General features: G+C 36.9%; 1 protein-coding gene across 2 annotated transcripts; it reads left to right on the top strand.

Annotated features, from left to right (window-relative positions):
* Window positions 1–559: 559 nt before the first annotated feature.
* Window positions 560–11,644, top strand: LOC128211808 (uncharacterized). 2 transcript variants are annotated; one of them, XM_052916881.1, is made up of 4 exons: window positions 560–1,033; window positions 3,384–3,558; window positions 8,633–8,764; window positions 10,006–11,644. In XM_052916881.1, exons 1-4 carry the CDS (start codon window positions 842–844, stop codon window positions 10,290–10,292), a joined length of 786 nt encoding a protein of 261 aa, XP_052772841.1. In that variant the 5' UTR covers window positions 560–841; the 3' UTR covers window positions 10,293–11,644. The 2 variants fall into 2 exon arrangements, with proteins under 2 accessions (XP_052772841.1, XP_052772840.1); XM_052916880.1 differs by lacking the exons at window positions 8,633–8,764; window positions 10,006–11,644 and adding an exon at window positions 5,651–8,580 and having other exon boundaries at window positions 568–1,033.
* Window positions 11,645–15,093: the final 3,449 nt, after the last annotated feature.

Raw genomic sequence — 15,093 nt, forward strand, 5'->3', positions numbered from 1 at the left:
TCGTAATTTGTCTTAAAAATTGGTTTGTCATTATAATGTTTATACTTATGTAGTCTGACATAATAATGTTTATCATAACATAGTTTGATATTATAATGGTTATTTTAACGTAGTTTGACATTATATAGTGGTTATTATAACGTAGTTTGACATAATAATGGTTATTATAACGTAGTTTGACATTAGAATGGTTATTATTACGTAGTTTGACATTAGAATGGTTGTTCTAACGTAGTTTGACCTAAGAATGGTTATTATAACGAAGTTTGACATTAGAATGGTTATTACAAATTGAATGTAGTTTGTCATTAGATTGTTTGTTATACATGTGTACATATGTATGCATTGATTTTGTCACTTTAAGTGCTATCTTTGACATTTTATATCACTACAATGTATTTGTTTTTGTTCAATAAAAACCGATTGAATGAACAGGGTAACAAAATCTCCTTTCAATTGTTTTGTTTTATAAAGCGTAACAATGAAATCCAATAGAACGCTCAAGCAAATTATTTATGCTGTATAAAGCTTAAGAAGACATTTAATACTTTCGAAAATTTATGATCATTCATATTTTAAATTACTTCTTTTAAAACGAAAACAAAGTTAAAACTGCATTTTTCGCAACAAAAAAAATCTAAAAATTAAAATAAAATTAGACAGTTTCCTGTGTTGTGATTAATTATTTAAAAGAAAGGACAATTATAAGGATAATTAATGTATTTCTAAACCATTGTAAACATATTTAAAAGAAACTGTGGCAGTCAACGCGTGCTTTAGAACAAGAACGACCGCGAAAATTAAAACGTAAATAACAAGTTAAACAGCAAACCACGAAACAATGTCAAACCGGAAACGGAACGCCATGGCCCCGCAGCGGCAGCTACCTCCCATTATTAATGAGGACGACGGAGATTTGCCGTTCTTTAAGCAGGACTTCTTCTCGGACGTGGCGCTCACCGTTAGCACTTCCGACGGAGGACGAGGACCCGGTGACCACACAGAACACGGCGCCAAACGCTCACAGGCAGCGGTAATCACGGGCCCACTCATTCTGTGTTTGGGATTTGTTGATATATTTTAAATTATATCTTTATTTATATCTAAAACAATAAATGGTTGGTCAATATAAATGGTATTATAATATAAATGGACTGGACTGTGGGATCCGAAGCCAGGTGCCTGTGGCAAATAATCATTTAATGTTAGTCATAAAAATCATTCGTTTAAACTGTTAAACTCAATATATTATATTGTTTTGTGCAGGCCTGATACCAGTGTATTGATTACTTAAGAGTATGTTATATCAACACTTTTTTGCGACTAACTCATCCTCAGTTATATTCATTAACATTGCCTATTCATTGCTGCTTCACCGTGTACTCGCATGTTCTGCTTCACCGTGTACTGGCATGTTCTGCTTCACCGTGTACTACCATGTTCTGGTTTTTCATGTACCTTCATGTTCTGCTTCACCGTGTATTCGCATGTTCTGCTTCACCGTGTACTCGCATGTTCTGGTTCACTGTGTACTACCATGTTCCGCTCTACCGTGTAAAGCTATGCTATGCTTCACCGTGTACTCGCATGTTCTGTTTCACCGTGTACTCGCATGTTCTGCTTCACCGTGTACTCGCATGTTCTGTTTCACCGTGTACTACCATGTTCCGCTCTACCGTGTAAAGCTATGCTATGCTTCACCGTGTACTCGCATGTTCTGTTTCACCGTGTACTCGCATGTTCTGCTTCTCCGTGTTCTCGCATGTTCTGTTTCACTGTGTACTCGCATGTTCTGCTTCACCGTATACTCGCATGTTCTGCTTCACAGTGTACTCGCATGTTCTGCTTCACCGTGTATTGGCATGTTCTGCTTCACAGCGAACTGGCATGTTCTGCTTCACCGTGTATTGGCATGTTATGTTTCACTGTGAACTCTGCTTCACCGCGTACTCGCATGTTCTACATCACAGTGTACTGGCATGTTCTGCTTCACGGCGAACTGGCATATTCTGCTTCACCGTGTATTGGCATGTTCTGCTTCACCGTGTATTGGCATGTTCTGCTTCACAGCGAACTGGCATGTTCTGCTTCACCGTGTATTGGCATGTTCTGCTTTCACAGTGTACTGGCATGTTCTGCTTTCACGGTGTACTGGCATGTTCAGCTTCGCCGTGTACTGGCATGTTCTGATTTACCTGTACTGGCATGTTCAGCTTCGCCGTGTACTCGCATGTTCTGATTCACAGTGTACTACCATGTTCTGATTCACCGTGCACTGGTATGTTCTGTTTCACCTTTCGCTCGCATGTTCTGATTCGACGTGTACTGGCATGTTCTGCTTCACCGTGTTCTCGCATGTTCTGCTTCACCTAGTACTCGCCTGTTCTTATTCACCGTGTAATCGCATGTTCTTATTCACCGTGTACACGCATGTTTCGCTTCACCGTGTAATCGCATGTTCTGCTTCACCGTGTACTGGCATGTTCTTATTCACCGTGTACACGCATATTTAGCTTCACCGTGTAATCGCATGTTCTGATTCACAGTGTACAACCATGTTCTGATTCACCATGTACTGGCATGTTCTGATTCACCGTGTATTCACATGCTCTTCTTCACCGAGTACTCGCATCTTCTTATTCGCTGTTTACACGCATGTTTTGCTTCATTGTATACTCGCATGTTCTGCTTCACCGTGTAGCGTTTTCTGCTTCACCATGTACTTGCGTGTTCTGCTTGACTGTGTACTCGCATAGCGCGTGTTCTGCTTCACAGTGGACTCGCATGTTCTGCTTCACCGTGTACTCGCATGTTCTGCTTCACCGTGTACTCGCATGTTCTGCTTCACTGTGTACTTGCGTGTTCTGCTTGACTGTGTACTCGCATAGCGCGTGTTCTGCTACACCGTGTACTCGCATTTTCTGCTTCACCGTGTACTCGCATGTTCTGCTACTCCGTGTACTCGCATGTTCTGCTTCACCGTGTACTAGCACGTTCTGCTTCACCGTGTACTCGCATGTTCGGTTTCACAGTGGACTCGCATGTTCTGCTTCACCGTGTACTCGGATGTTCTGCTTCAACGTGCACTCGCATGTTCTGCTTCACCGTGTACTCGCATGTTCTGCTTCACCGTGTACTCGCATGTTCTGCTTCACCGTGTACTCGCATGTTCTGTTTCACCGTGTAGTGGTATGTTCTGCTTCACCGTGTACTCGCATGTTCTGCCTCACTGTGATAAATGACCATTTATCGAGAGTTTGTTTGTCCCCGACTTATACGTTTCTCTTTCCCGACGTCCACTCTCAGAAGCTGTATATGGTTACATGTCTACCACCTCACATCTCCTTGTTCTATGCTTATACATTCCACTCCCTCTATTTTAGGTACAGACCCGGAAGCTGTACACGGCACGCTGCCTGCTGGCCTACAACTCGCCGGTGTTTGAGAAGCAGCTCGCGAATGCCAAGAAAGCGGATCTTGACCTGAGCAGCAAGAACTTTGACGACATTGTGGAGCTACTGTGCTACCTGGATCCACGAGTGCAATACACACTCACCGGTAGAAATTTTTATTCCTGGATAGATCATTTGTCATCTTATTTTCTAATGTTTAATGCAGGCAGTTGATACTATAAATATTATTCATTTATTTATGGCCCTCAATTTGGACGATAGTTTACGCTTACTTTCAAATGTATATAAGGCCCGGACAAAGAGTCCCAAGTATGGCTAATACAGTCGAAACACGTTTGCTCGATATCACAGGCACCGGCCAAAATACTTCGAGCCTCGCGAATATCGAGCCAAGCGGGAATGCTTCTAAAGAGTAAAACAAAACCGGTCCAAAATATCAAGTTCGAGCCAACGAGGAAATCGAGCCAACGATATCGAGCCGACTTGTATATAGGCACGGTTATAACTTATACTAACTTGCAAAATCATACAGAAGACTGTTTGTACCTTCGAACAATATTTTTTACACCACTGACTCATTTTTAAACGTTTGATGTGATTACATCTACATGTATGGGCAAATATGAATTACGCTGAGTGCCAACGTCTCTGCTGAAAAAACAGTAAGTTTTCCATGATATGAAAAATTAAGATATGGCGCCCCTACCGGGGCTCGAACCGAGATATTTGAGATATATGTAGACCCCATCACTAATAATATAAATATACAGGACCAGGGACAGTATTCAACAGACATCCTAGATTTAACACTAAGCTGGCTATTCTGATTGGACAATTAGATGAATTGGCTAATGAAAACGCTCATATTTAGCTCCTTAGATTAACACATATCTAGGAAGCTTATTGAAAACGGCCACAGCTCATAGCAATGTCTGCGATCATCTGTATCACAAGTTTTATTTAGCGCGTTTTTTTTAAAACAAAGCAGCCGTAGTCATAGTCTTGGAGTTGCGGTCGCCGTTGTTAGCACCGGGCGAAATCATAAATGATGGGCATTTAACTATATTCACATTCATCCTAATTCACATATCTATTATAGCAAAATCCTAAAGTGCATAAACATGTAGAAAACTCGTTAATGGCTTATGAAATGCACATTTTAGGGGGGGGGGGGGGGGGGGAATGCGAAATAAAGTGTGGAATATTATTTGGATTTTAAAAACTAAGATATTGACAACTCGAACAAAAATTGATATTTGCTCAAGTATTGTCATTAAAACAATAATTTAAAAAAGGATGTAGGAACGCGGTTCGCCAAAACATTGTTGCACGATTGGTTGATCATATTGTCACGGGATATTACCAATGTCTTCGAAAAAGGTTAAAACATCCATGTTTTATCAGTCCTTGCGGCCGAGTGAAAATGCTTTGGTTATCTAGTTTTTGTTTTCTTGAATGTACCGGCGCGAGTTCGCTCCCCACTTAAACCGGTCAATTGTTTCATACTTAAATTATTCCTTTCCAATTCGGTATCAAAGAGTAAAATAACTTTTCAGATGCATTTTCGGGAAAACTTTTTTTGTTCCAAAATCATGTGCGAGTCCCTTTAAGTTTATTAATCGCTCACGTAAACTTCTGTTAGCAATTTTTGATGCAACATCGATGCAGCGTATAACCAACTCAAACATGTTAGACGCAAACAAATTTACTGACCGCATGACAGTTATGGCGCCTGATATAACACGCAGATGTAACATATTACACAAATTGCTAGGTGAGTCATATGGGGATCGTACCCAAAACATCTCGCTCCTCAGGTGGCCAATCTACCGCGGTTTAATGGTTATCTCAATCGAGAGACCTTTGTACATGTAAAGGCAACTTCTTCCATACGCGGTGTGACAACAACAAGGTCGCAGCCGGGAATCGTACCGGAAACATCTTGGACGAGAGGTGGACACACATGTTCCAGTTGATAATAAACTTCCGCAGTTATATACACAGTTAAACACCGAATTAATAATTACTCATTTACCTTCTTCAGTGTTTGCTCGGTCATCTTGTCAACCAAGAAATCGATGGCAGGGGGGAAATATACTTCGCAATATGATATTACTTTGTTATCTTAAAAGCTTTCGTGTGCCGAATCCTGTTGTAAAACATCAAGATTTTACCATGCGAACGTCCCGGAAATATATGTAAGAATAGCGGAAATATAAAAATGTATTGCATTTAAGCGAGCAACGCGAAGCAGCTACTTCCGCTGTCCGAGGAGTACGAGATGGCGAAGCTGAGGCAACAGTGTGAGACCGTCCTCTTGCAGACGTACAAAAAACTTCGCAGGGACCACCACGTGGGTGGTATCCTTGCGGACATCAACGAAGAGTACCTGCTGCTCGCCGACCGCTACAACATCCGGCCGCTGCTACAGATGTGCATTGAAGAGTACGTGGCCAACCCGGATATTTCCAACGCCAAGATGGCCGCTCACTCGGACGCCCTCTCCGAGAAGGTGAAATTATTGATTCTGCAGAAGAAGCTTGCAAAGTTGAACTACCATCTTGAGAAGGAGAGGCGGTACAGAAGTGAGGCGGAGCAGACGGCGAATAGGATTGCGCCCAAAACAGACTGGCAAAAATATTGGCACCATAAAGGGCTTAAACACTTGCAGTGAATGTTTATAACAATTGCCAAACTGATGACTCTGTGAATGTTTATATTACGTGCCCAACTTATGACTCAGTAAGTGTATATAACACTTGCTCAACTAATGACCCAGTAAGGTATATAACACTTGCCCAACTAATGAATCAGTGAATGTTTATATTACGTGCCCAACTTATGACTCAGTGAATGTTTATATTACTTGCCCAACTAATGACCCAGTAAGGTATATAACACTTGCCCAACTAATGAATCAGTGAATGTTTATATTACTTGCCCAACTTATGACCCAGTAAGGTATGTAACACTTGCCCAACTTATGACTCAGTGAATGTTTGTATTACTTGCCCAACTTATGACCCAGTAAGTAAATGTAACACTTGCCAAACTAATGACTCAGTGAATGTTTGTATTACTTGCCCAACTTATGACCCAGTAAGTGTATATAACACTTGCCCAATTGATGATTCATTTAATGTTTATAACCCAATGTCATTGTCTGAGATTTTATTTATTATGTTCTTGGACATTTCCTTGGATTACTTCACAAGGTTCATATTCTATAAATCGAGAAGTTGCAAAACACTACTTGTATGCGTACACGAACATGATAACTACGTTTGTGCCTTACGTCATCAAGGTATGTGCAAATTGTACACATTTAAAATGGCATGTACGACAGCACCAGTCAAGTAATTATTTCGAGTATATATGAGCCTTCAAGTACTTGTAAGTTTATAATGAAATTTAACGAACGATTTTTAAACCAAACTTCAACTTGTACATGTAGCTACGCGTACGCAAACACGTCCTGTTTCGCAACCTCTCTATATACTTACTCTGTTGTCTATATACTTACTCTGTTGTATACTCGTGCGTGCATACATATGTACACATATTACTTTATGAAATGTTATGATAAATAATATATTTGTTAACAATATATCATTGAAGGAATGCAACTTTATAATCTATATGCGCATGCAATTGTAAAAGTATGCAAGTGCATTTTCTATATGCGTATGAAATGGTAAAAGTATGCAAGTGCATTATCAATATGCGTATGAAATGGTAAAAGTATGCATCTGAATTATCAATATGCGCATGAAATGGTAAAAGTATGCAACCGAATTATCAATATGCGCATGAAATGGTAAAAGTATGCAACTGAATTATCAATATGCGCATGAAATGGTAAAAGTATGCAACTGCATGATCAATATGCGCATGAAATGGTGAATGTATGCAACTTAATTAGATACATGTATATGCGCATGAAATGATGGATGTATGCAACTTAATTAGCTACATGAATATGCGCATGAAATGGTGAATGAATGCAACTTAATTAGCTACAGGTATATGCGCATGAAATGGTGAATGTATGCAACTCCATTATCTATATGCGCATCAAATGGTGAATGTATACAACTCAATTAGCTATATACGCATGAAATGATGGATGTATGCAACTCCATTATCTATATGCGCATGAAATGGTGAATGTATGCAACTTAATTAGCTACATGTTTATGCGCATGAAATGGTGGATGTATGCAAGTCCATTGTCTATATGCGCATAAAATGGTGAATGTATGCAGCTTCATTATCTATACGCGCATGAAATTGTGAATGTATGCAAACTTCATTATCAATATGCGCATGAAATGGTGAATGTATGCAAACTTCATTATCAATATGCGCATGAAATGGTGATGTATGCAACTTAATTATCATTATGCGCATGAAATGGTAAATGTATGCAAACTTCATTATCAATATGCACATGAAATTGTGAATGTATGCAAACTTCATTATAAATATGCGCATGAAATTGTGAATGTATGCAAACTTCATTATCAATATGCGCATGAAATGGTGAATGTATGCAACTTTATTATCTATATATGAATGCAATGGTGAATTATTGCAACTTCATTGTCTCTACGCATATGAAATGGGAATTGTATGCAGCTATATCATCTACGTGTGTGTGCGTATGAACTGTTAAATGTTTGCAACTACTAGTACATTATATGTACATATTCGCATGGAATGGTGAAGATGGTATAGGAATCAAACGTAAAGCAAGCACGCCGATAACAATTTTGTTATGAGTATAAAAAGCACAAAAAAACACGGTTCTTCGAAAACTTACAGTAGATTGCGATTTGGAAAAAAAAATTCAGCGGCGGATGAAGATCCCTATTAACAGGTAATTATAGCCTACCTTTTTACTGTCTTCACCATATCAAGCACGTGATCGTTAATTAGTGTCTGTGAAGTCTGTAATGAAGTTAATAAATCTGTCATGAAAAGCAGGTTTTATGTAATTATTTTCCCCTTTTCTCCCAAAACTGTCGCTTATCAACAGCCATATTAATTTCAAATGTGTTTCCCAAAATCTGACGGTGCATCACATTTTAAAACATTTGAATTTTAATTTATACCGACAAAAGCATAATAACTGTATAAACTGTCAAAATATGTCGTGCATATTTTTGTCATAATATGCTATATCAGACAATTTCATGATCCGGACTTCTTTTTTACAGCGCAGGCGGCGAAGCAGTTACTTCCGCTAGCGGAGGAATACGAGATGTTCAAGTTAAGACGAAACTGTGAGAACGTGTTGCACGCCGCGTACGAGCAACTACGGAAAGACCACAGACTGGGACATATACCCCGTAAGAGAAACACACACCCTTTTTGAATATAAAGGCGTTCGTTTTATACCCAAACAATAATTGTGGCTCACTTGCGCATTTCCTAGATTAGAGGCATTCGCGAGACATTTGGCGCTAAACACTTCAAAAATGAACATTTTTGTCTTCGAACCAATATAGTCGGCTCCAGACTCCAGGCAAAATTTGGTCTTTTGGTGTGACGTCTCCATATAAACGGAATAGTTATTGTCTGATTTCGCTTTATTTAACATTGAACCGTTTAATCGGCTTACATAAGCCGGGCACAAAGTAAATCCAAACTTGCTTAATGTGTATCCTCATGTATTCGCAAATGGGGATCACCAGACGGATTTTGATTCAATTAATTAGAAAACTTACGACACAAAAAACGACTGCCCAATTTCCATTCAGTCATATTTGGTTTCATTAAATGGAACAACCCCTAAAAGGAGATTTTAGCGGTCGTTAAATTCAGCACAGTTAATTGTGGACACATCTGACGACGATTGTACATTTGGACTCACAAGAAAAAACGTGTTACATATTAAGATAAATACTGCAGGGAATAAAGATGTTATTCAAAACGGTTGTTATTTGCCAACCAAATTTGTGAATAGGCAACAGAAGGTAAAATGAGGTATACATTGCTGGTATTTTGACATCTGACGTTGAATGATCATTTTGAAATTTTGCACAATTCGCGTCACAATGTCAACATTCATGAATGACACAACCATGCCAACATGTTCAAACTTAACGAAAGCCTTAAAGTATAATACTTGGGGAAACGGAGCATCAACATATGACATGTACGTGGCCATGTTGTCATCTAAATACACTTTGCAGTTTTCGACTTCAAAATTTTCATTTACATATTAAAATAAATATGTTTAGGTCTGACGCACGACTGACCACGTAAATTAAGCGCTGAATGCGCATACTACCAAAGAAAATAACATGCATAGTTTTCAAAATCATTTGGACCAGCCACTGGACAGATGTATCCAAATCTACTTTTTAGGTCAATATCGGAGAAAAATTAATAAATGCACCTTATTTACCGCAATAATTGCTTAGGCGACTGGTCCATTAGAACATATCAACAACTTCGAATATCTGTTAGGGTGCAAAACATACACGTTTGTCTTAAGTTTACAGGCTAAGCGAATAACAGATTCACCGTCATAATTAGTATAATAGCGCAGACTACACGATCCCACCACTCTTTTTTATGTTTTCAGCTGAAATCAACGAAGAGTACCTGATCATGTCAGACCGGTACCGGTTCGACCGACTTTTAAACATGTGTATAGATGAGCACGTTCACTGCGCGGCGCCTGGCCAAACGAAAACCATCGTAAATGCGGACACCCTTAGTGAAAGCGTGAAACTGATAATTCTGGAAAAGAAATTGGCGAGGTTGAACAACGCCCTGGACCGGGAGAGAAAGTACAAACACGACATGGAGTCAACCCTTTCTAACATCTCGCCTCGCACGAAATGGTCCAACAAATTTGTACTCTACTGATAGAGATTGTAGAGATTGTTATTTGTGTGTGCCATTACATGATTTTTATCTACACTAGGAAGTAGAGGAATCACCATTTAAATTTGGGACGAAATAATGTTGTCTGACTTATTATGCTTTTTTTGCAAATGCAATTTCAATTGAATTGTATATATTTCGTACAGACTTTATTGATAATCAAAACTAGCATGAACCGAACCGAACCGAATCGAACCGTACAGAACCGAACAAAACAGATCAGAACATAAAATTTACATATGGTTACATATTGTACAATTTAGCGACAAATACAAACATGTATGCATTGTTAATTGTCGAAATTACAACCAAAATGTGTACAGGTCTTATTAGGTAAAACATCTTCGATTTTTGTTATTATTCAGAACTGCTGCTACTGTAGCCGTGATTTCTTGTGTAAATTAATAACTAATAATAAACTTTATTTAGTGTTCGAAATTATATTTTGTCCAATGGAATGTATTTACTTTTCATATCTATCATAAACTTAGTCAGGTAAATCAGCAGTGAGCCGTTTTTTTTATTTTAATTGAATGGGTAAACTTAACGGGGGCTGTATAAGTCGACAAACTATAATATCGACCACTAAGCTGGTTAAAGGGTTATTAGCATGCATTAACTAAATAAAAAGTCCGAATACTGGCGACACACCAGATCTATTTATTTTGGTTAATGAATTCAAATAATCTTAAACCATTACTTAATAAAATATGTTTTAAATTAAAATTACATTTTAATTGCAGTTTTTATGCTTGATAAGTGCAATGAATACATAATTGACAGGCACTGGCTATTAATTAATTTAATTTCATGAAGCGTCCTATACACATCATAAATATGCGAACAATATTGTGTACGTTATTATTTCATTATATACAAATTTGGCGTAAAAGACTATCAGGTCAAGTTTTGAAGTAAATATTTGCTTGAAAAACAACAACAACAACAACAACAACAACAACAATAAAAAACAACAACAACAATAACAACAACAACAATAACAACAATAACAATAACAGCATTTACATTTACAACAACAACAACAACAGCAACAACAACAAACAACAACAACAAGATTGAGTACGAATGCTAGTAATAGATTTTGTTGATTACTGTCTTCCAACACAATCCTATGATGTGATATAATACATAAGATTTACATTCTTTGTATGTTCTTTTCAAAAATAAAAGTATGTTAAACCAACTCAAATGAATGCTATACATGTAATAAAGAGAAACTAGGATCGGCAACAGAGTTTGAACCTTGGCCCTTAAGATCTACAGGCATTTCTGTTACGAATGGCCACAAAGGCATTTCGACCTCGATGTGTATAGACAAAATAAGGACAATGCATAATATAACCTGTCAATTTGCAGCAAAGTTGACAACTATAAAATGTTTCTATCTATTGGTGAAGGCGAATTGAACATATTTAAGAACAACGGTTTTAATTGTGTCCACTCTTTTTTGCTATCAGGATGTCGAGTAATTCGAAGCGTTCAAATTGTTTAATCATTTCCTTGATCGTCCAAAAAAAGCAAATATTCACTGGAGAGTGGGGCTTTTAAGACCAATTTACTGCTCTTTTGAATGAATCAAATGTCGAAAATGTTTGAAATACAGATGAAAAACGTATTAATGTGATAATCGCTATTGTAGAAAGTTTTAAAGCCTCAGTGCCACTTAAAATTAAATAATAAAAAAATAAATAAAACTGAGAACATATCTATGAAAGAGTCTCATATAATGTCTGTAAAAATCCCGAGGTATATGCTTTATTAAAAGAAAAAAAAATATTGGGAAATTACAAACAAAATCCCGAACTGGATCACTGACTCACTATATGCTAATGAGGTAGATAAGCGGGCGGAGATTAACCATTTGTAAACAGTAGCTGAGCAGTTGCCGTATTAGACTGGAATAACCAGAGATGTACGGACCTTTTCAAATGAAATTTCACATAAAGAAAATTAAGCTCCTGTTTCTAAAATGTGATGCAATTATTTTGAAATGAAAAATTGTCAATGTTGTTTATTGAAAAATCGCAGATAGGCACTCGCTCATGTTTTTGTACAATGCACTTTTTGTATATGACGAAATGAAGTGCAGCAAATTAATGGGAGTGTTAAAACATCAAAACTTGAACCCTTTAGCAAGTGTTGATATTAGCTCAAATATCGTTTTTGAAGACCACATGTTTCATATTTAGCTCAACAGCTTTGCTGCTGCGTGATTGGTTGATTGATATTACCACGTGATGGTATCAATGTATGATAAATAGGTCAAAATATAAATGAAATAAAAAGTGACGGAGAAGTGGTTCAGTGGTAACACAGTTGATTGTCAATCCAGGGGTCGCAGGTTCGATTCCCCGCCGCACCACTAAACAAATATTAATCGTCTACCGGGAGTACCCGAATTACTTCCGGGTGTTCAGTGTGACAGTGGTATACACTGGTGCACGTTAAAGAACCACTGTAGCTTTAAGAAGGGTAACATTCTGTATGTGTACTATACTTCAAAAATAGAATAAAATGACTAACAATCTTATCGGAGCTCTCGCCGAATGGCCAAAGCCCAAGTGCGAGTATGAATAAGCTTTCTCACCTATTCTAATACTATGACTATTTTTTCTAAGTTGATGTCATATAGTAAAATAATGATAAAATAAGTGTTTTCATATACATTACCGGGTAAACTATTTTAACCAAAAACTACTTAGTTAAAAAATGCAAATTATAGAATTTTAGGTATTCGGAAATTCACGTCATATTCAAATTTCGTAATGACGTTGTTTTGCTTAATTTAGATTTGCTTTCGGTTTTGTTACAATTCTTAATTGCGATACATGCATCTTTCTAGGGGTTAAAAGGGTCTTAAAGGTTAAAAGAAGACATTTGGATATGCATACAAATAAATAAGTCTACATGACTTTAGCTGAAAAGCGATCAAAATCATCATTGTCAGTCATAAATGATCATTTTTTTTAGGAAATTACGAAAAAAAATCTACACACTTACGGCTAAAATAATGTATGGTCGGGATGGAAAAAATAGGGTCGACCGATTTAGTCGAAACAAACAGTTTGTTTAACGCCTTCCGATGATACATATATAATAAGTATTTCAGTGTGTTTTCGACTAATAAATAATGTTTAAACTAAACCAAAGACGCCGACGATGACAACGGCAACGACGACATCAAGGCTAGAACAATAGTTGTTGTTTTTTTCTTCGAAAATCAAAACTAAACACTGACGTTATACAACGAATTTTGGAGAAAAACAAAGACGGAAAACTTGTAGCTATTTTTTTTATGATGATACATTATTTCCTTTAACATCGGTGATTTATGGTGTTGTTGTTAAAATGCATTATTGTTTATCTACATAATAATTAAATCAATTATTTTGATGTTTTGTATTTCATCAACACTAATACAGTCAAAACTGTATAACAAAATTTAATAATACCGTTGGAAATCAATACAACTTACAAAACAGACAGCATTATTTAAGATGTTGTCTGTTCTTTTGATTTTAATTGAATTTTAATTCAAGTCGAGCTTCTATTCTGATCCAACATTTAATAAATGTCCACCTAAATTGAACCTCTGCCTTCATGTTTGACACAATGGTATTATTTTTAGACATACTGTCTGTCCTAAGATACTTAGTCTGTCAGTTTTAATTTTGATTTTATTTACGTGCAGTCTTCTTTTTTTTGGCATGTTTTTCGCCAGCTTCAAATTAAAAGACAATTACTGTCTTTTATATAAAGATTGTTTTCTTGTGTTTGAACAAGTTTGTCAGTTTTAATGGATCTCGTGCTGAAACATGTAAAATACATGTTGCCTTTGAGCACTAAATAAAGATATTCTATTCAAAGTGAACGCCTTGTAGTGTGGACAATTCACAAAAAGATTTGTTTTGACAGAAAGTTTGATTTGACAGAATGGTATAAAAATAACAAGGGACCTGATTCAAAACAATGGAGTTAAAAGCTGCACTCTGTATTCTGCCTAAAAGCATTGATGCCATAATCAGCTGATTCTGAGATCTGATTTTGAGATTAAATGCTAATAATTAAATATATCGAATCGGTCAATCAGTGAGAGTGCAGCTTTAATATCATTTTTTTTTTGGTAGCAATGTCCTGATTAGACCGCAGTTTTTAATATTAACGTTCGAAAATTGGTATTTTATTGCTGAAAGCACCTTTTTTCGGCAGTTTTGCAAACAATTAAGGTATGTTCTATTGCGAGATATCTTGTATGGCTGAATGAAAGGCATTGCTACCCAAATCAGTTGTTTCTAGAAAACTTTAAAAATAAAAGCCAAAACGGTCAATCTTTGAGAGTGCAGCTTTAAGGAGATATATTATGACCTCTCTCATCCAGGGATTTATTTTATTAAAGTGATGCACAAAACAAGATGATGCTCTTTGACATATATGACAGTAATACTTAAAATGAATTGTTTTACATAGTTAAATCGAAACTGTAGCAGCCTCTACCACGCAAGTACACGGCTGAATCCACATTATTCTGACCCAAAAATAAAACAACTCGGTCAAAATTCCAGTATGCGTACTTGACAACATACTATCACAGACATATGGACATTGACAGTGATAATGTAATAATACCGTTCAATGACAGAATTGACAGAAAATAAGACGTCTGTTAGACAATATGAAAGCTACATAATGGGGGGCATATTTGCTTGCTATTTCAGAGAACAAAATCTGCTGAGAAAAGTGTAACATTGTATTTAACAAAAAA

The sequence above is a fragment of the Mya arenaria genome, chromosome 12, assembly GCF_026914265.1.
Source record: "Mya arenaria isolate MELC-2E11 chromosome 12, ASM2691426v1".
NCBI lineage: Eukaryota > Metazoa > Mollusca > Bivalvia > Myida > Myidae > Mya > Mya arenaria.

What these genes read in the sequence shown, in the direction of transcription:
- LOC128211808 (XM_052916880.1), top strand. Translation starts at nt 842, where the DNA reads ATGTCAAACCGGAAACGGAACGCCATGGCCCCGCAGCGGCAGCTACCT. An exon ending in CCAAACGCTCACAGGCAGCG is followed by an intron (nt 1,034 to 3,383) that starts GTAATCACGGGC and finishes CCTCTATTTTAG; the next exon opens with GTACAGACCCGGAAGCTGTA. An exon ending in AGTGCAATACACACTCACCG is followed by an intron (nt 3,559 to 5,650) that starts GTAGAAATTTTT and finishes ATTGCATTTAAG; the next exon opens with CGAGCAACGCGAAGCAGCTA.